Source organism: Struthio camelus, chromosome 2, assembly GCF_040807025.1.
Source record: "Struthio camelus isolate bStrCam1 chromosome 2, bStrCam1.hap1, whole genome shotgun sequence".
NCBI classification, from domain to species: domain Eukaryota; kingdom Metazoa; phylum Chordata; class Aves; order Struthioniformes; family Struthionidae; genus Struthio; species Struthio camelus.
This window is the reverse complement of record NC_090943.1, coordinates 1,389,359-1,411,271: the sequence shown is the minus strand read 5'-3', so window position 1 is coordinate 1,411,271 and position 21,913 is coordinate 1,389,359. Positions and strand designations below refer to the sequence as shown.

At 61.7% G+C, this 21,913-nt stretch overlaps 1 protein-coding gene across 1 annotated transcript; it reads right to left on the bottom strand.

Moving 5' to 3' along the window:
* Positions 1-10,180: 10,180 nt before the first annotated feature.
* CSPG5 (chondroitin sulfate proteoglycan 5) lies at positions 10,181-17,150 on the bottom strand. The gene is made up of 5 exons (XM_068934306.1): positions 17,087-17,150; positions 15,185-16,532; positions 12,376-12,564; positions 10,986-11,058; positions 10,181-10,728 (listed from the first exon to the last, which is right to left on the bottom strand). Exons 1-5 carry the CDS (start codon positions 17,148-17,150, stop codon positions 10,600-10,602), a joined length of 1,803 nt encoding a protein of 600 aa, XP_068790407.1. The 3' UTR covers positions 10,181-10,599.
* Positions 17,151-21,913: the final 4,763 nt, after the last annotated feature.

Sequence of the window (21,913 nt, the reverse complement as noted above, 5' to 3'; positions counted from 1 at the left end):
CACATACACCCCCCCACACACTCACACTCACACTCACATACACCCCCCCACACCACACTCACACTCACATAAACCCCCCTCACCACACTCACACTCACATACACCCCCCACACACACCACACTCACACTCACACTCACATACACCCCCCACACACACTCACACTCACATACACCCCCACACACACTCACACTCACACTCACATACACCCCCCACACCACACTCACACTCACATAAACCCCCCACACCACACTCACACTCACATACACCCCCCACACACACCACACTCACACTCACACTCACATACACCCCCCACACACTCACACTCACACTCACATACACCCCCTCACACCACACTCACACTCACATACACCCCCACACACCACACTCACACTCACATACACCCCCCCACACACTCACACTCACATACACATACACCCCCTCACACCACACTCACACTCACACTCACACTCACATACACCCCCACACAGCACACTCACACTCACATACACCCCCCACACACTCACACTCACACTCACATACACCCCCCACACACTCACACTCACACTCACATACACATACACCCCCTCACACCACACTCACACTCACACTCACACTCACATACACCCCCACACAGCACACTCACACTCACATACACCCCCCACACACCACACTCACACTCACATACACCCCCACACACACTCACACTCACACTCACATACACCCCCCCACACCACACTCACACTCACATAAACCCCCCTCACCACACTCACATACACCCCCCACACACACCACACTCACACTCACACTCACATACACCCCCCACACACTCACACTCACAATCACATACACCCCCCACACCACACTCACACTCACATAAACCCCCCTCACCACACTCACACTCACATACACCCCCCACACACACCACACACACACTCACACTCACACTCACATACACCCCACACACACCACACTCACACTCACATACACCCCACACACACCACACTCACACTCACATACATCCCACATACACACACCACACACACTCACACTCACATACACCCCCACACACCACACTCACACTCACATACATCCCACATACACACACCACACACACTCACACTCACATACACCCCACACACACCACACTCACACTCACATACATCCCACACACACACACCACACACACTCACACTCACATACACCCACACACACCACACTCACACACCACGCACACCACACACACCACACACACACTCACATACACCCCCACACACACCACACCCCCCACACACACCACACACACACTCACACTCACATACACCCCCACACACACACCCCACACACACTCACATACACCCCACACACACCACACTCACACCACACACACACACTCACACTCACATACACCCCCCCACACACACCCCCCACACACACCACACACACACTCACATACACCACACACACACCATGCACACCACACACACACTCACACACACATACACCCCCCCCACACCACACACACACTCACACACCCCACACACCCCACACACACACTCACACTCACATACACCCCCCACACACCACACACACACTCACACACCCCACACACCCCACACACACACTCACACTCACATACACCCCCCACACACACCCCACTCACACTCACCACCCACACACTGACACACACACACCCCACACGCACTCACACTCACACACACCCCCCACACCCCCCACACCCCCCACACACTCACACACATAAACCCCCCACACTCACACTCACACCCCCCCACCACACACACACACTCACACACACACACCCCACCCCCCACACTCTCACACACACACTCACACACACACACACCACCCCCCACACTCTCACACACACACACACACCACACTCACACATACCCCCCACACACTCACACACACCCTAAACATACACCCTCACACACACATACACCCCTCACACCCACCCTCATACCCACACCCTCACACACACACACACACCCTAAACACACACACACACCACACACACGCACACACCCCCACACACCCTAAAAACACACCCTCACACACACATACACCCCTCTACACCTTCACACACACACACACCCCTCACATCTCCCTACACCCTCACCCCCCCACACACACATACACCCCCACACCCTCACACCCGCACCCCTACACCCCACACCCCGGGCCCCAGCCCCACCTTGGGCGCCGCCGGCAGCTCCCGCCCCCCCCGCCGCCCCCTCCCCGCTCTTTGCCCCTGGGGCCTGTCCAGTCTCTGCCCGCTGTGTCCCGAGGACGCGGCTGGCGCTGTGCCTCCATCGCCGCGCGGCGGCAGCTAACGGCGCCCGGTGCCGCCGCCTTACATTTGCCCAGGTGCTGGATTTTGCATGGTTTTTTTTTTTCTCACCCACCCCCCCCCAAGACTGGCGGTACTTTGCCCTTTTATTACGCCAGCCTTGGTAAGCGCCTCGGTGAGGAGCCCCCAGCTCAGGGGTCGGGACGTCGCCGGCGGTGTGGCGCGACGACGCGCCAGGACTGACTTTTCACCCGCTCGGCCGCTGTGAGCGTTAGGGGAGCAGCCAACGGTGGTGGTAAACGGCCACCTCGAAGCAAGAGGAAGGAGCTGGCTCTCCACGCGCCTGCCGGGTTAACGTGGGGCTCCTCAGCACCCCAGATGCCCAATGCTGGCGGTTTATATGGGTCCGGGGGGGGGGGGTGAAGGGATAGGAGAAGGGGACAAGTCCATGGACGAGGGAGAGCTGAAGGCCACCACTGGTTTTGGAAGTCCCTGAGCTGCGCGTTACTGGCGCCCGGGAGACCGGCTGTGGGAACACCAGCTATGGGCTTGTTTCACCCGCCCTTTCCCCGGTCGGGTTGGTTGAGCCGGCGCAGTTGTTCCTCTCTCCTCATTTTCTGTATTCTTATGAGATACGGTAGCATCTCATTCTTAACCCCCTGCGGAGCGCGTTCAGGAGTATGCTGGGTCCCAGCACGGAGGGCTGAGATGCCCTGCTGGTAACCTGCCTTCCCGGCATTTCTTTCAGTCCTTTGCTTCCTGACGTTTAACCAGTTATTTAGCCGGGCAAGGACTTCCTCTCTCGCCCTTTGATGGCTTCATTTCTGTCAACGCTTTAGCGGAAAGCTTCTTAAAAAAGGCCAAGCCGCTTCGCTTTTGTCTCGCTAGCCTTTCGTGGCGCTGGGAAGCCGGGTCCGGTCTCGGCGAGTGCGGTAGGCAGCTCCGCGCTGCTGCAGCCGGAGCCTTGGTTCCCTCCCTGCCCTTCGGGAGACGGGGACGAGCCAGGAGACGGTCCTACCTGGGAGCTCTCTATAGGGCAGCCCTAAACCTACGTACGCTAGTAAACCTGCCGGTTTCAGACCACCTTTTGCCTGTGCCGTCCCACGTCTGCGCCTTGCTCTCGCTGTAGCGGTTCCCTTTCGGCTCCTGCAGGCGCTGCAGAGCTCTGAGCGCCTTGCACTGAAATGCAAGATCCAAATCTTTTTTCCGCCGGGAAGGGGACCAAAAACGCAGGCAAAGTCCAGCTGCATCTCTCACAGTGCGGCTTGTCCTTCTTAATATATTCCTTCTCACGTTTCGGGACTTGTTACCGCGCTAAGGCGGGGAGGATTCTGCCGCTAAAGCTGGTTCCCCTTCCCTTCCATCTGCTTCGTGCCTATTTGCAACTATTTACAAGGCAGCCAACCCCGTCGGTATCGCATCGTGGAGCCGTATGGCATCCATAGGGTAACGATGCTGCCTATAAGCAAGCTGCTAGACTGTGTCACGCCAGCGGCTAAAAAGCAGTTCCTGACCAATGGTATATATAAAAAAAGCAACTCAGCAAATCAAAACCGATTCATCTCGTGGTGTTTGTGGTAGTGCCCCAAAGCATGGCAGGGAAGCTTAGCTGAGAGTATTGGGCTCCTCGATGTTGTATATGCGAAAGGATTTTTAGGAGACGGACGCTTTGATTTCCCTGCCTCGGTTCTCCACTTCTGCCGGCGGAGATGCCTGGCTTGCTCACGGCTGTGCCCACCTCGTTGGATTTTAATGCGCAAGTAAAACTGCACAACTGCAAAAGGAGCATAGCGACGTGGGAGGATTGGCTTGCCTGCAAGTCGCTCCGTCGTTGCTGATCTGAGATGCTTTAGCGATGCTTAAAAGTCATGAAAGACCATTAGTGTTTTGAGGCCAGGAAAGGTTAATAGGAGAGCAGATGTTGTGCGGAGTCAATGGCAGGGTAAGAAAAGAAATGGGCAAATTGTCCCTTTAACTCAGCTTGTGTGCTGGGGATCGATTCAGCCGGCTCAACGCTCGGGCTGTGACATGGCAAAAAGCAGCTGGAGAGAATAATGGATGGGCTGAGCCAGGTGCTGAGTTCCTCCGAAGAAATGCAAGAGCCCGAGTTTGAGAAGAATTGCGACGCAAGCGGCTCCCTCCCCGTGACAGCGAGTAGAAAGAGGGAGCCCGGAGCTGAGCGAGGAAGGCAGCGCTATTATTCGGGACGCGGATGCTGCCTGCTCCTGCCATTGTCGCTATTACTCAAAGGCGGCTTTCTGCTCACCCTGCCGTAACCTCTCTCCTTGCCCCTCTGCCGTTGACTGCAGCTCTTTTCTATAGGCAAACTAGAGGAAAACCGGTTTCTTTGTGTTGAGCTAGCGACTGGGAGTTGCGAGGCATGAACATCTGCCGTGGGGTTTTTTTCCCCCCCACCCCAGCTTGCCTATAGGCAAATGAGCAAAAATGCCAGAGCAGGTATTTACAAAGCCTCTTCTTGGCGATTCCTACGGGCTGCAGGGAGAAGGCGCTCGCTAGGGACGAGGAGGAGGCAGGGAAAAGAACTAGAAATCTAGATATCTGAGAGCGCAGAGCGGGCTGTGAGAAAGCCAGGACTTCGGAGCTGCCTTTAAAAAGGCACCTAGAAAGGAAAAAGGCATAACAAAAATCAGTGCGTCTGTCTCCCTCTTTTACCTCTCCTTATGCTGGTTACAGAAAGCCACCAAGCCACTAAGACAACTGGGGTGGGGGGGGCTGTTAGTCTTATATCTAGGTCTTAGTCATCCTGGAAGATTTTATGGGAACTGATAGGACTGGGAGGGAAGAAATAGAAGGTAAACCGAGAAAAGAACTACGAAGGGCAGTGATTCTTATTCTGCCAGATTTAAAATCTTACTTTTTGCCAATTTGCCTAAACATAGAGGCCTCTATACGGAGCAACTAATAAAGACGTAGGAGGAAACGATCAAGGATGGCGGGTCTGTCTGCCCCCGGTGAAGAGGCACTCATAAACCGATTTTGCAGCGCCAGTAACTCTGGCAGAAGGACGGAAGGGAAGGCCTGACATTTCGGCTAATAAACAGGCAGAAGCATCGCAGAATCACTGCGCTTAAGACTGGAAGGACCCGGAGAGGTCATGTAGGTAGAGCAACACCTGCCTCCAGGCAAAAAGTCAGCTCAGCTTAAATCTTTCTCGGCAGATGTTTGTCCAACCTGTTCTTAGAAACTCTCTGCACCGTCTCTCGGTGTCTCTTTCCCGTGCCTCATTATCCCCACTTCAGACACTTTCCCTTAATGATTAGCCTAAACATCCCTTGCTACATTTAACCATGACTTGTTTGCTAATTGCCTGTGGCTGTGAAGAATAACTTACTGCATTCATAAAGCAGGAAAAAAAAAATGTTTTGATTCCAATTTTGGGTCACCTTTAAAATTCACTTTTCCATTTCCAAGTGAAACACCTGCTAGCTCTCCATGAGGGGTCCCCAGGCCCTTTCCAGCGCAGACTGAAAAAATCACCAAGAAATATGCTGAAAACAGCAGGGCTCAGGCGGCAAAGTCATCTCAGCAGGGAACCAGCGACGTCCAGGGGATGGCTGCAAGCAAAACGGCATCAAAGCAGCCAGGGAAAACGCCGTCTTTCTCCTCTCGTGGATACAGGTGGTCGGTTGGTCCTCGGCTTTCCTCCTGGCTCTCTCCCAGATCCCCCGCCCCTCGCATCCACCTTTCTCCCCTCACCCGTCACACTCCTCCTCAACCTCTCATCCCCTTCTGACCCTTTTCGGCATTTTGGCCCGTTCTGCTTCTCTTCCAGCCTCTTCAATCACCTCTTCAGCGCTTTTTTGTCCTCCCAGCTATTGCTCGCAGTGCGCTCTCTCACTGCTCCCGTTTTTCTTTTCTTTTCCTGCCTTCTCCTATTTCTGCCGATCCCATACACGACACACCCTCAGCAGCCTGGTGACGACAGGAATGACTTCAGAGACCCCCCTTCTGCTCCGTGTCCGCGCCTTTGGCCTGGTTCACCGTGCAGAAGTGTAGCTCCCTGAATGCTGGGGTTTCGTTTCGGTTAGCTCGCTCTGCAGGCTGTGAGCGACGGCGAGGTTCAGAGCTCACCCCTGGCTGCACCGCCTGTGAGACAGGACCAACAGTCCTCTGCAGGCGCCTGTCTCACTCCAGCGACTGACTACAGAAGGAGCCTAAGCGACGGACTGGGCAGCTGTCTTTTAAAGAGCTGAAGCTGGGTCAGTTGGATCCTAGTCTTCCCGGCCAACCAAAATGTCACCCCAGACCTGTGAGACAATCTCACGGCAAGGTCGAGTTCTCAGCTCTCTTCCAGATCTCCTGTCTGCTCTCCTTCCTCAGTGCCCTTCGACGCCGCGGGCTGGCCTGTCGTTCAGACACATAACACGGGCACCTTCATTGCAGGCTTCCCAGGGCCCCCGTGCCCCCTGCCCTCGGGAGGAGCTCACGCCAAGCAGCTCCAGAAGAACGCCATTACCTGCTCTCAAACTCTTCCTGAAATCTTTCCTTTTCCAATGTTTACAAAAAAAAAAACCAACAGGTTTGGCTCATCGATCATCAAAATGCACAGCCTGCCACGCCAGCCAGTATTGTCTCACTGTTTCTTTGTGCTCTTCTGTCCAACAGATTGTCTCCATCTGCTGTCTCTTGCCTTGCAGTTAAGCTTGTGCGCTCTCTGAAGCAAGAACCATATTTTTTGTGCTGTGTTTTCGTAGCACCTAGCAAAATGAGATCCTCGTTCCGCGTTGGGACTCCTAGGTGCTTCGGCAAAATTAGTTCTAATTAATTTAATAAGCGCAAATATTATACACAGATCTGAGCAACATTCCTGAGTTGAGATATCCTAGGGGGAAAAAAGAGAGAGACAAAAAAGATCAGATGTAAAGTGTCTACCAGCTGCAGAGGCCAAACTCACTTCAGCCCCAGTTCTGCCCGTGCTGAGAAGTGTGCTGGAAAACAGAGTATCGTAGAAAACAGAGCTGAAAGGGACCCACGGGATCCTCTAGGCCACAGCCTCGCTGTTTAGGAGAGTCAGCAGACCTTGCCTCACACACAGATAGCCACCTAACCTGCTCTTGAAGACCTCTGCGAGGAGACTTGCCCACCCTCCACAGGCGGTCTGCACCTGTGTTTCTTTCTCCTTACAGTTCAGAAGTATTTCCTACTGCCTCTCTGAACAGTCCCTTTGGGCCGCTGACTTTCGTCATTTGTTGTCTTCTTCTGTGCCACCATAGGCCCACAGACTGCTTGTTCGCTCCCTTTTCCGAGAAGGCTTTTGCATCCTTGGAGACTGTTCTCATCTCTCCCTCATTCTTCAATTCTCCAAATTCCCCAGTCCCACTCCTTTCGTCCATGCCTCAAAGGCCATGTCTTCTGGATCTCTGGGCTTTCTTGTTGCGCTCTCCCGGGCCTTCTCCAATGGGCTGCCCGAAACTGGGCACAGTCTTGTAAAACCGTATCTAGCCCTTGGGGTTTCTACCAGGCGCCGATAGATCTGAAGTGGCTTTAGCTGTTTTTCTAAGTGCCGTAAGACGAAGTTCAGAAAATACCCAGCTTACCTATGTATGCTACTTAATATTCTTTTTCATTGCAGTTAACACGCACTGGGCTGAGATCATAGTATCTTATTTATTTCGATAGACGTCTGCTTGTAGTTGACATTTTTAAAGGCTCATTTGAAAAAAAAAAAAAAAAAACAGTAAAAACTTTGGATTCTCAGACTCTTTTGTCAGCAGCCTTCCTTCTTCTCTGGGTCCAGACCAAGACTCCCTTGCTCATTCCCCTACTGATGTAGTGTTTTCTTGTTGCTCTTAATGATACTAGCTATTTCCATCTCAATTTGTGCCTTGACCTTTCTGATTTTGTCCCCACATGCTTATGCCACTCTTATAATTGGCCTTAGTAATTTGACCTAGTTCCCACTTTCTGTGAACTTTTTTCTCGAGTCTGCGGTCAGTGAAGAACTTGTGAGGTAGCCAAGCTGGTTCCTACTACACTTCCTATTGGGATAGCTTGTATTTGTGGTGTTTGTATCATTTCTTTGAAGAACTGCCAGTTTCCTTAACTCCTTTCACCTTTAAATGCGCCTCCCATGAGATCTTACTTACCAGTTCTCGGCGTTTCTCAGCCTGCCTTCCGAGGGTCCTTTGTCTTTAGTTTCCTTTTCTTCCGCATCCCCGCGTAGGGGTTGTGACCTTGGTCACTCCATGCTCAGTCTTGGCCAAGTTGCCTCCCACCTTTAAGTTTCAAATCCGTCTCTCTTCCCCCGGTTACCGCCAAATCGGAGGCATTTGGCCTTTCGCTGTTCCCTCCGCTTTGCATTGTCCCCAGGAGCTCGCCACCATCGCTTGCCAAGCGCCTGCTGGACGGTCCTGGGCCCTGCTCTGTTCGCTTGCCGAGAGAACCAGCCAACCAAACTCACGTGCTGGCCAACGCGATAGAAAAACCAGCGAGACCCGAGGGCTAGCGGGGCTACAGCTATCCCAAGCGGTTCACTAGCACCAGCAAACGCACAGCTGTTCTTTCCCACTCTGAGCATTTTACAGTTTACCAGGGCTAAGAGGATTTTGCTTTTCTCCTCCCTTTAAACCCAATGCAGAGTCAGTTGAACGCTGCCTTCGCTCCCGGTTATAGTGAGACTGAGACTAACGGGGTAATCGGTATAGGCCCTCGCGAAACGCTGCGATCCCAGTGCTCTCCGGCTACGCGCGTGCCAGGTTAAGGGCTCCCCTTAGAGCCGCGCAAGGCAGGAGGCAGCCCCGCCAGGGCAGGCGGACCCTGGGGTTGGCACGGTAGCTCCTGCAGGCTCCCCGCACTGCCCTGCACCACGCATCTCCTCCTGAAAGGACCCGACTGTCCACCTCTGGTCCCCACGGAGTGGCCCGTGCTCCTGACCTCCTCTCATGGCGGTGGTAGGCACTCGGGGCTGACCCGGACCGGTCAGCAGGGCTCAGGGACAGTCCTACAAGCCTGACCCTACGTAGCCTGGGATCGTGGGAGGCAGGAGGGCTTGGAGGTGGGCCAGCAAGGGTGGGATTCATCCGACCACGGGCGGACATCAGCAACCGGAGCGCCTGCGGGCGCCGGCTGCCGTCGAGGGCGCCCGGACCACGCGCTGGTGGAAGCCAGGACCCGACGCGGCTAAAACGGGATCGTGCCCAAAGGCACCTAAGGGGGATCCTTCGAGAGGCAGCGAAACGCTCAGGAGGCGTTCCCGACACCGAAACAAATCGCCAGCCCAAAAACTCCCCCAAAAAGGGGGGGGGGGGGGGGGGGGAAGCTCGCGTTCGCTCCGGGAAGGGCGGCCGTAACCGCCGGCCGGAGCCGGGGGGGGGCCGGGGGGGGTCGGGGGGGGGGGGCCGGTCGGCGTGCGGACGTGCCGAGGAGCCGCCGCTCGGACCCTTTCGCGCTCCTCGGCTATTTCTCCTGCCCCCCCTCTCCCTTTCCTTTCAGGCCGGCCACGAGGAGGAAAGAAAGGCCGCCTTGTCCGGGGGCCTCCGGAGCGGGCAGCCCCCCGGCCAGCGGCCCCCGTGCCAGCCCTTGCCCAGCCACAAAAGGCGGCCTCCCCTGCCGGCAAACCACCCAAGCATTTAAATTTAATAGCTGCCCGCTGTCCTCGCCGGTTAAAAGCGATTAGACGTGGCGAATCTTTTTCCCCCCCCCCCCCCTTCCCGCAAGAAATTCGGCAGACAGGTCCCCTCCCTGCGGCGGGAAACCCGGCGCGCGGGACGGGGGGGGCGTCCCGGCGGGGGACCGGCCGCGAGAGCGCAGGCGCCGCCGGCCACCGGGCTTAACTTGCAAACAAACAAACAAGCAAACAAACAAAAAAGTTTTATTCCCGGATCTTCCCTTTTTTTTTTTTTTTTTTAACCCCTCCCCCCCTTGTTTTAACTCGTATTTCCAAAAAAAAAACAACAAAAAAGTAGGGTAAAAATACCAAAAAAAAAAAAAGAGGCCGGCCGCCCCAGCAGCAAAGGTCTAGAAATCACAGCGTCGCACTAGCCCGAGCGACGGGCGCGGAGCGGCGCCCCGATGACGCCACCCGGCCCCAACGGGCACCCTCGGGTGACGGTGTCGGCGGTGACGGTGTTGGCGGCGGCGGTGACGGTGTCGGCGGCGACGGTGTCTTTTTTTTTTTTTTTTTAAACCCCCCTGTCAAAAAAAAAAAAAAAACCCCGCACCAAAACATGCCCCGGGGGGGAGAGGGGGGGGAAGCGATACCGAACCGGGGAGAGACACGGGGAAGGGGTCTTGGGGGGACGGACGGACGGACGCGGCGCCTCGCCGGCTCCTACGCCGCCTCGCTCTGCGGGCAGTTGGCCTGGGCGCCGTCCCGCCGGCCCTTGCCGCCCTCGGGCTCCTCGTCCTTCCCGCAGCGCCGCGGGGACTCCTGCGGCTTGTGGGCCGCGCCGGGCTCGTCCTGCGCAGACGGGCAGGATTTGGGGAAACCGAGGCACGCCGCAGCCCTTTGGCGCTGGGGAAGCTGCTCGCCTCCAGCCGGGACAGGGTTGCTCTGTCTCATTAGGAGAGCGGTAATTACGGGCACGGGGTTTTTTGGGTTGGTTTTTTTTCCCACCCACCCCCCCCCCCCTAGCGAAAAGAGGGTTTCCTCGAGCAGCGGGGTGGGGGGACGAGGACGGTACCCGGGATGCCACCGAGGTGCGGGGGGGGCCTTACGTTTGGGTGCGAGCCCTCGGCGATGGTGGACAGGGAGAAGTTGTCGTTGTGGAGCTCGGACGGGCTGCGGTATCTGCCGGCGGGAGAGGAGAGCGGTGAGGTCGGGTCCGCGGCGCTGTCCCCATCCCCGTCCCCGTCCCCGTCCCTGTCCCCATCCCCGTCCCTGGCCCTGGCCCTGTCCCCAGCCCCGTCCCTGTCCCCATCCCCATCCCCGTCCCCGTCCCCGTCCCTGTCCCCAGCCCCAGCCCCGTCCCTGTCCCCATCCCTGTCCCCGTCCCCGTCCCTGTCCCTGTCCCTGTCCCCATCCCCGTCCCTGGCCCTGTCCCCATCCCCGTCCCCGTCCCTGTCCCCATCCCTGTCCCTGTCCCTGTCCCCATCCCCGTCCCTGTCCCCATCCCCATCCCTGTCCCTGGCCCTGGCCCTGGCCCTGTCTCCATCCCCATCCCTGTCTCCATCCCCATCCCCAGCCCCATCCCCGGCCCTGTCCCTGTCCCCATCCTCGTCCCCGTCCCCATCCTCGTCCCAGCCCCGTCCCCAGCCCCATCCCTGTCCCCATCCCCATCCTTGTCCCCGTCCCCAGCCCCATCCCCATCCCTGTCCTCGTCCTTGTCCCCATCCCCGTCCTCGTCCTCATCCCTGTCCCTGTCCCCATCCCCATCCCCATCCCCGTCCCCGTCCCTGTCCCCATCCCCAGCCCTGTCCCCGTCCCCATCCCCATCCCTGTCCCCGTCCCCGTCCTCGTCCTCATCCCCGTCCCCAGCCCCAGCCCCGTCCCTGTCCCCAGCCCCGTCCCCGTCCCCGTCCCTGTCCCCAGCCCCGTCCCCGTCCCTGTCCCCATCCCCATCCCTGTCCCTGTCCCCGTCCTCGTCCCCGTCCCCATCCTCGTCCCAGCCCCGTCCCCAGCCCCATCCCTGTCCCCATCCCTGTCCTCATCCTTGTACCCGTCCCCATCCCCATCCTTGTCCCCATTCCCAGCCCCATCCCCATCCCTGTCCTCGTCCTTGTCCCCGTCCCCGTCCTCGTCCTCATCCCTGTCCCTGTCCCCATCCCCGTCCCCATCCTCGTCCTCGTCCTCATCCCCATCCCCAGCCCCATCCCCATCCCTGTCCCCATCCCCATCCCTGTCCCCGTCCTCGTCCTCATCCTCATCCCCATCCGCAGCCCCATCCCCATCCCCATCCCTGTCCCCGTCCCCGTCCCTGTCCCCATCCCCATCCCTGGCCCTGGCCCCATCCCTGTCCCCAGCCCCGTCCCCAGCCCCATCCCCATCCCTGTCCCCATCCCTGTCCCCATCCCTGTCCCCATCCCCATCCCTGTCCCCATCCCTGTCCCCATCCCTGTCCCCATCCCCGTCCCTGTCCCCATCCCCATCCCCATCCCCGTCCCTCACTTGGTCTGCCGCAGTTTGCTGTTCTCCGTCTTGAGCAGGTAGAGCTTCTTGGCGAAGAAGACGGTGAGCATGAAGAGCAGCAGGAGCACCAGGGCGGCCGAGCCCACGGCCACGCACAGCACCTGGAAGTCGGTGACGACGGCCTCGCAGCGCGGGCCCTTGTGCCACGTGTAGGCCTGCGCCGTGCACCTGCGCGGGGAGGCAGCGAGCGGGCGGCCGGTCGGCACCCGCCCTCCACCCCGGCGCCCGGCCGCCCCGCGAGAGGTGCATCCGGGGTGCATCCAGGGTGCATCCAGGGTGCATATAGGGTGCATATAGGGTGCATTTAGGGTGCATCCAGGCTGCACGGGGTGGGGGGGCGCCGGGCGATCCACGCACGTCTAACGCCTGCGCCGGACGCGTGCCGTGCCGGCGGCGCGATGCACGTCACGCACCCCACACGTGTGTCCCCCCCCCCCCCCCCACCGCCACCCCGGCCCTCCCGCGGCGCAATCTGCCGGGGGCCGATTAGCGCGGGGCCGGCGGCCGGCCCTGACCTAATTCCCACCGAGGCGCCGCCGGGGCCGGGAAAGCCCCAGTGGTGCAGGAGGGGTTGGGGGGGGGGACACAGCGAGACCAGGCTGCAACGCGCCCCCCCCAACCCTCCCCGCATCCAACTGCTGGGGAGCCGAGCCGGATGGGAGCAGAGCACGGGCGAACTCGTTGCAGGGCTCAGCAATGGGGACGGGAGAGAGATGGCCAACAGCACGGCGGACAGGGGGGCACGAGGGCGAGCGGGATTCGGGGCAGCCGCCCGGTGTCCCGGGCACGTGGCCGCGACAGTCGGCCACCTCCAGCCCTCATGGCACAGCAGCCGGCACGTCCCCCGCGTCCCAACACCGTTCCCCGCCGGAGTATCGCCGCACACCCGGCACCGTGCAGCACAGCCGCACTGCACACCCCGAAACATGCAACACAGCCGGCACACCCTGCGCTGTGCAGCACAGACACACACCCTGCACTGTGCAGCACAGCTGCACCGCACACCCTGAACCGTGCAGCACAGCCGGCACACCCCAAAAGGTGCAACACAGGTGCATCGCACACCCTGAACTGTGCAGCACAGCCACACAGCCTGAACAGTGCAGCACAGCCACACACCCCGTGCCATGCAAAACAGCCGCACACCCCAAAACGTGCAACACAGCTGCACCACACACCCTGAACTGTGTGGCACAGTCGTACACCCCAAACCATGCAGCACAGCTGGCACACCCCAAACCATGCTGCATAGCTGCACACCCCGAACCATGCAGCACAGCTGCACACCCCGTACTGTGCAACACAGCCGCACCGCACACCCTGAACCATGCAGCACAGCTGCACACCCCAAAACGTGCAACACAGCCGCACCGCACACCCTGAACCATGCAGCACAGCTGCACACCCCGTACTGTGCAACACAGCCGCACCGCACACCCTGAACCATGCAGCACAGCTGCACACCCCGTACTGTGCAACACAGCCGCACCGCACACCCCGAACCATGCAGCACAGCTGCACACCCCGTACTGTGCAACACAGCCGCACCGCACACCCTGAACCATGCAGCACAGCTGCACACCCCGTACTGTGCAACACAGCCGCACCGCACACCCCGAACCATGCAGCACAGCTGCACACCCCGTACTGTGCAACACAGCCACACCGCACACCCTGAACCATGCGGCACAGCTGCACACCCCATACTGTGCAACACAGCCGCACCGCACACCCTGAACCATGCAGCACAGCCACACACCCTGCACTGTGCAGCACAGCCACACTGCACACCCCAAACCATGCGGCACAGCTGCACCTCCTGAACCATGCAGCACGGCTGCACATCTCGCACCGTGCAACACAGCCACATGGCACACCCTGAACCATGCAGCACAGCCACACTGAACCATGCAGCACAGCTGCACACCCCCAACCATGCAGCACAGCCTTCGCACCCCAAACCGTGCATCACAGCTGGCACAGCTCAAACCGTGCAACACAACCGTTGCAGCCCAAACCACGCAACACAACTGGCACATGCCAAACTGTGCAATGCAACCGTTGTGCCTCAACCTGTGCAGCACAAATGTCGCTTCAACCCATACAACACAACCATCGCGCCTCAACCTGTGCAACGCAACCGTCGTCTCAACCCTTACAACACAACTGCCGCGCTTCAACCCATGCAACACAACTGTCGTGCCTCAACCCGTGCAACGCAACCATCGTCTCAACCTTACAACACAATGCTGCACTTCAACCCATGCAACACAACTGTCACACCTCAGCCTGTGCAATGCAACCGTCTCAACCCTTGCAATGCAACCATTACACCTCGACCCTTACAACACAACTGCCGCACTTCAACCCATGCAACGCAACCGTCATCCCTCAACTCATGCAATGCAACCATCACACCTCAACCTGTGCAGTGCAACCATTGTCTCAACCCATGCAACGCAAGCGTCACACCTCGACCCATGTAATGTAACTGTCGTGTGTCAACCCGTGCAGCGCAGCCGTCATCTCAACCCTTACAATGCAACACTGCACTTCAACCCATGCAATGCAACCGTCACGCCTCAGCCTGTGCAGTGCAACCATTGTCTCAACCCTTGCAACACAACCGTCACACCTCAACCTGTGCAATGCAACCGTCGCGCGTCAACCCATGCAGCACAACCACCACATCCCGCTCCGGTTCCGTGGTGGCCGCGGTGCCCCCCCGCTGCAGGGCCCTGCCGCTGGGGAGGGGGGCAGCCGCCGGGGCCGCGCGGCCGGCGCTCACCTGCAGAAGGCCCCGTGGCTCTCCACCAGGTAGCACTGGCCGCCGTTGTGGCAGTAGCTGGGGACGAGGTCGCACACGGAGCGGCAGGAGCCGTTGTGCCGCACGTAGCCGCTCCGGCACTCGGTGCCGTTCTCCAGGCCGGGCCCGGCCGCCGGCAGCCCCCGCTCCGGACCCGGCGCCGCGGGGCGGCCCCCCGAGACGACGGCGGGCGGCGGCGGGACCGCGTCGCGCCGCCCCGTGGGCCGGGGCTCCTGCCCCACGGTGGGGCCGCCGGGCAGGGCCGGGGTGGGCGGCCGCCGGCCGTTCTCGTCCTCCAGCCCCCCGGCCTCCTCCTCCTCCTCCTCCTCCTCCTCCTCCAGGTCGTCTTCCTCGCCCTCCTCGTCGCCGTCGGTGTAGAAGGAGGTGGTGGGGTAGAAATCGGCCTCGTCGAAGGGCGTGAAGTCGTCGTAGAGCTCGTGCAGACCCCACGGCGTGGCCGCGCCGCCCGCCGCCCGGCCGCCCGCCGGCCCCTCGCCCCCCTCCAGCAGCTCGTAGTAGTCGCCGTCGAGGATTTCGGCGACCGTCTGGCCCGCCGGCGGCTCGGCCGTGCCCAGGGCGGCGGTGATGGGCGCCTCGGTGTCCAGCCAGGCCAGGTCGGTGCGGCCGCCAGCCCCCTGGGCCGGGGCCGGGCTGGATGCGGCCGGCCACCGCTCCAGAGGCTGCGAGTCCCGGGTCGGGGCGCCCGGGGCGGGGGGCCACCGCGCCGCCTGCCCGCCGGCCGCCAGCAGCAGCTCCGATTCGGCCGAGTCGGTGCTCAGCCCCGCGCCGGGGGCGGCCGCCGGTTCGGGGGGCTCCGGCGGGGCGGTTGTGAGCCCCTCCAAAACGCCCCGGTGCCCCGCGCCGGGCGGCACCTGGCCGCTGCCGGGCTCCTCCGGGCTCCGCGTGGCGTCGCCGAGCTCGTCGCCGGCCGGGACCCGCGGCGTGGCCCCGCTGTCCGGCCCGGCCCCGGGGGGCAGCGCGTCGACGCCGTCGCCCTGGCCGGGGCAGCCGGCGCACGGCGCGGCCTCGGCGCCGTCGCCCGGCCCCGTGGGAAACGGCGCCGCCGGTTTTCCCGCGCCCGGGAAGACGCCGGCGGCGGTGGCGGCGGGAGCCGGCTCCGTCGCTGCCGCCGGCCCTCGGCCGGGGGGGTCTAGCCGGGAGCCCGCCGGGGCCGCGCTGGCCGCCGGGCGCCCCCGGGGCTTCGTGCCGTTGTTAGCGGCCTGCGGGGCATGGCTGGGGCCGAGGGCCCGCTGCGGGCCGCCGCTCTCCGGCAAGGCCGGCCAGCCCCTGCCCGCGGCCCGGCTGGCGTTTCGGGCGGCCCAGGCGGGTGCTGCGGGCGCGAGAGGCGTCAGGAGCCGCCCCGCGCCCCGGCCTTCCCGCCTCTCATCCCACCCGCCCCCCCTCGTGCCCGCCGCCTCCCCGGCACGCGCACGGCCCGGCCCAAAGCTGCCCCGCCGCCCCGGCCCCAGCACCCCTGCCGCCCCCGCAGCCCCCCGGCATCCCGCCCGCGACGCCCCGCCGAGATGCGGCCCCCCGCCAGCCACACTGCCCCCCCCCCCCCACCACCAGCAGCTCCGCTCCCCTCGCAAGGGGCTGCGGCCCCCTCCGGCCCCCCCCCCCCCGCAGCACGATCCGGACCCCCCCCCCGGCCAGGGCAACCGGCCCCCCCGACCCCCCTTGCAGCAGCATCCGGACCCCCCCCCCGGCCAGGGCAACCGGCCCCCCCCGGCCCCCCCCGCAGCAGGATCCGGCCCTCCGACGGGTGCAGCGGCCCCCCCGCTCCCCCCCATCCCCGAGCCGCTGCCGGTGCCGCCGGGCTCCCCCGCGGTCCCTCCCCGTGGCGTCGCGGCGCCTCCCTCCCCCCCCCCCCCCGCCGGTGCGTACCGAGGGCGGCGAGCGCCAGGAGGAGGGCGAGGGCGGCGCGGGGCCGGCGAGCCGCGGGGGCCATGGCGGCATGGACGGAGCCACCGGCACCGGCACCGGCACCGCCGCCGCCGCCGCCGCACCGGCAGCGAGCGGCTCCGCCCGCGCCCCGCGCTCCCGCTCCCGCCGCCGCCGCCGCCGCCGCCGGGGGGCCGGGCCGGGCCGGGGGCCGGGCTGGGCGGCTCCGCCCGCCGCCGCACCGGGACCCGCCGCCGGGATCCCCCCGCCCCGGCCGCCGCCGCCGCCTCCCCCCCCCCCGGCGCAGCGGCACCGGCATCCTCGGTGCGGGGATCCCCCCCCCCGGCCCGGGATCGGCCGCCGGCACCGGCGACCCTGCGCCCCTCCGGTGCCGGCCCCGGGTGACGGCGGGGCGCTGGGTGACAGCAAGGTTTTGGGTCACAGCGGGGTGATGGGGGGGTGCTGGGTGACAGTGGGATTTTGGGTGGCAGCAGGCTCCTGGGTGATGGCAGGACACTGGGTGACGGCACGGTGATGGGTGACACACGGAGATGGGTCACGGCATGGTCATGGGTCACAGCATGGTGATGGGTGATGGCAGGACACTGGGTGACGGCATAGTGATGGGTGATGCACGGAGATGAGGCACGGCATGGTGATGGGTGACAGCATGGTGGTGGGTGATGGCAGGACACTGGGTGACAGCATGGTGATGGGTGACGTACGGAGATGGGTCACGGCATGGTGATGGGGCACAGCATGGTGATGGGTGATGGCAGGACACTGGGTGACGGCATGGTGATGGGTGATGCACAGAGATGAGGCACGGCATGGTGATGGGTGACAGCATGGTGGTGGGTGATGGCAGGACACTGGGTGACAGCATGGAGATGGGACATGGCATGGTGACAGCTGATGGCGGGACACTGGGTGACGGCACGGTGATGGGTGATGGCAGGACACTGGGTGACAGCATGGAGATGGGACATGGCATGGTGACAGCTGATGGCGGGACACTGGGTGACGGCACGGTGATGGGTGACGCACGGAGATGGGTCACGGCATGGTGATGGGGAACAGCATGGTGATGGGTGATGGCAGGACACTGGGTGACGGCATGGTGATGGGTGATGCACGGAGATGGGTCACGGCATGGCGATGGGTGACAGCATGGTGGTGGGTGATGGCAGGACACTGGGTGACGGCACAGTGATGGGTGACGGCCAGACTCTGGGCACAGCAGGAGCAGAGCTGCCAGCCGGGTCACAGCGCTGCGCTGCAGGAAGACGCCCGAGGCCGGTACCCGGCTGCTGGGTCCCTGGGTGAAGCCATCAGGCTGGGTGACACCGCACACCAGCACGGTGACACCAACCGCATGTCAGTTAGGGTGACAGAGCAGCCCGGGCCAGGCAGTCCCCCGGCTCGTCCCCCCGAGCGGGACCGGCACGGTGCCGCCAAGGTGGGGTCATAATCCTGGTGTCAACCCGCGTTACAAAAGCGGAACGGCTGAAAACGGCTGCGGCGTTAGTCACCCGGGCGCCCGGTGCCACGCTGAACGGCGCCGCCGAAACGAACCGTCTCTGCCGTGGAGCGAACGGAGGGCGAAGACCGCGCTGATTCACGCCGACGCGGTCTCGCTGCAAACGTCACCCCGCCTGAGGCGTCACCTCCTCGTTGCAGGAACCGCCGTCTGCGCGGGGACAGCGCTCGCTGCCCGCCGGGAGCTGGGGGTCCGTCGCTGCCCTCGGCCCGGCCGAGCCGCCCGCGGCTCCACGTCGGGGCCGAACCGCGGCTCAGCTCCCGGCCGGGGAAGGGCCCCTTCGCCCAGCCGAGCCACGCGCGGCCCCGAACCCGCGCTGGGCTTTTTCCCCGGTTGCAAACGGCCCGCCGAGGCCTGGCCTCCCCCCCCCGCCGCCACCCCGCTCCGGCCCCGGGGCCTCCCGCGAACAAGCCCGGCTCTGTCCCCGCTCCAAGGCGGCGGGCGGGAGGGGGCTGCACCTGCTTAGCATTCCCGGCGCTCCCGGCCGTCTCCAAGGGGACGGGCCCAGGGGCCGCCGGGCAGGGCCTCCGTGCCGGCGGCCTGGGAAAAGGCTGGGGAGGAGGCTGCCGCGTGCCGCGGACCCGGCCGGGCTCCCCGCCTCCGGCGGCGGCTTGCGCCCGGGAGCAGGGGCACCGCGGCCCGACCTCCCTCCACCCACCGGCTCTCCTTGGAGGTGGCTGATGCTGCCGAAGGCCGCGCGAACGTCCATCCGGCGCCCGCAAGACCTCCTCCGTCCAGGAGGTCGCACGGACGGACCGGCAGCGACGGAGCCGCTTCTGGCCTTCGCGAGCCCGTTCAACCGCCAGGCCGAGCCACCGCGGCAGGATCCGCGGCTCCGCAGGGACCGCAGCACCCTCGGGTTCGCCAAAAACCCGAGCCGAGGGGGGCGGGCGCCCAGCCTAATTCGGCGAGCCCCCGGCAAGCCGTCGGCCGGTCACCGGAGGGTCCTATCCCCAGGCCGGCGCTCTGCCTGGGCGCAGCGGGCGCTGCTCGGCTTCGGGGCATCACCGCGGGGGACGGGCGCCGCTGTCGAGCCGCATCCCCCCGGGTAAGCGAGCAGCGCAAGGCAGCTTGGGAGGCAAAACTTAAGGCTGCACCAGGGTTTGAGTTTCCAGACGCGGCAGATCCTTGTTGAAGTTCCTCAGGAACGAGGGTGCGGGGGACAAGGGGCGCGCTCAGACTCAGGCACCCCGTAGGCGTCCTAGCACGTTTTTTTGGCTTTAGTAAGAAAAACACACAACTTTTTAGGAAGCGCACGTGGAAGCGGGTCTTGCCAGACATGATGCATCCGCAACTGGGACTTTTACCGTATGACCGGGAACGTGGAGATAATCCAAGGCCAGGGTGAGAGGCGACTGCTGCCAACCACCGCACCGGCCCACCTCGCCTGCCGCCAGCAAGGCGATAGCACAAGAAAGCCCTGCGTCGTCCCCCATCTGCCGTCTCTGGGGGGATCAGATGCTTCAGGTGAAGGTGCAAAAACCCTTTAGCAGTGAACTGCTGCTACCGGAGGGACAGCAGTTGTTTTGGAGAAGACAGAAGGCCTTAGCAGCCAAGCAGGTAAGTTCAGATTTACCCTGAGATCTCGGTGAGGTCTGCGGTGAGCAATGAGCCGTTTAAGAGCAGCTAGGTCTGAGCAGTGTTTTAAACCTACCTTCAGGCTTACTGTATTTGTACTATGAAGCTGTAAATTGGAACGAATTTGCTCTCTTGAACCTGCCGCCACCTCCTCCAGCTGTGATTTTGCAAACGCTCCTTGTCGTGGCAGCCTGAGTAACCCCGGCCCTGGCTGACTCGCCTCGACCCGTTGGGCTGGGCCGGCTGCGGAGACGGGCGCGAGGCTGCGGGGGGAGCGCAGTCCGGGAGTTGGCCATCCACGAATTGGAAGCAGGGTCCCAAACTAAATCAGCTTGGTTTACACTTACTGTCAGGACTACAATCGGCCTCGTCTCAGTCTTCCGCCGCGTTACTAACTGCACGGCAGATAGTCAGGCTTCAACTCCTGCAAAGCTTTAAAGGCCCATAAACAGGAAAAACAGACTATTCACAATTTGACGCTATAGTCTGCCATATCCTTTGTATTCCTGACGCAAAATGGCTTCAAGAGGCTAAGAGCAAAACCGACAATCACGCACAGTACCACAGCATGAGGGCGGCAGTCACAAGCAATAAACGTTTCTAGAGACAGCGGTACCTGGAGGGAAGACAGGCCCTCCAACGGGCGCTCGTCTCCAGCACGAGAGCCCAGCTCTACGACTTCCCCGGGCAGGCCAGCCCCAGGGGGGCTCGCGCTAGCCGCGGCGCTCAAGCGGCAAGGCAGCAATCCCTACTTTAAACGATGAAACGCGCTCTCTCTTGTTGCAATCGCTTCCGTTATTGCCAACGCAGCCCAGAGCTTGTAAGGCCTTGCCTAGCGCGGAAGTCGGTGCTTGGCGACCCGGCCCGCCTCGCGCTTTGCGGCGCAGGGCCGTGGCATCCACGGAGCGGGGAACTCGGGGCTCTGCGGCAAAGGCCAGCAAGGGGGTCAAGCGACAGCACAAGACTTGCCTGCCTCTTCACTCCTGCACCTCTCCTTCCCATTCTCATTAGGACACCCAGCGCACTACACGCGTGTGGACAGAGGAGGCTCTGGAAGATGCGTCATCCTTACGCTTCGTCAGAAGAAAAAGCAGTTATCTGGTTAAGTAGCAGCAGCATTTAGAATATAATACAGATGGGATTTCGAGTTCCACAGTTTAATCAAACTACCCTGGCACCCTCCAGAGCCCTGCAGGAGGGGACAGAAGATCTGAAGAGCCATTTGAATTAAACAATTAACAGTGAAGCCTGCACAGGAATACAGGAACAGTGGGGAGCTGCTAGGTCAGTGTGTCCAGTCCTCCTCTATTAAAAATGCCACCTCAGAGCAGCTCTTTCAAGTGTTTGATTCAACCGGGAACGCAAGCACGAGCGATTGTCCGAGCCAGCCCAGCAAGACAGTGGGAAAGCAGGAATTGCAGGAATCCTATTAGGCCTCAAATGCTCTGTCTGATCTTTTCCACGTTCATTAAGCTTTTATAATCTAACACATCATTTTCCAAAGTGCATCACTGAGTGCATTGTAAAGGGTCTTCCCTTACCTGCATTGCTTTGGTATCTCCTACCTCGCCGGCTAACAAGCTGAGGCTTTGTATTTACTCCACTGTAGCTAAGATGGAGCCCCAGAATAGACCAAGTATCACATTAACAGTTTTCAGCCAATCCACAACTCAGACAGAGAGAACAGACGCCAGACAAAGCGGCACAAGTTT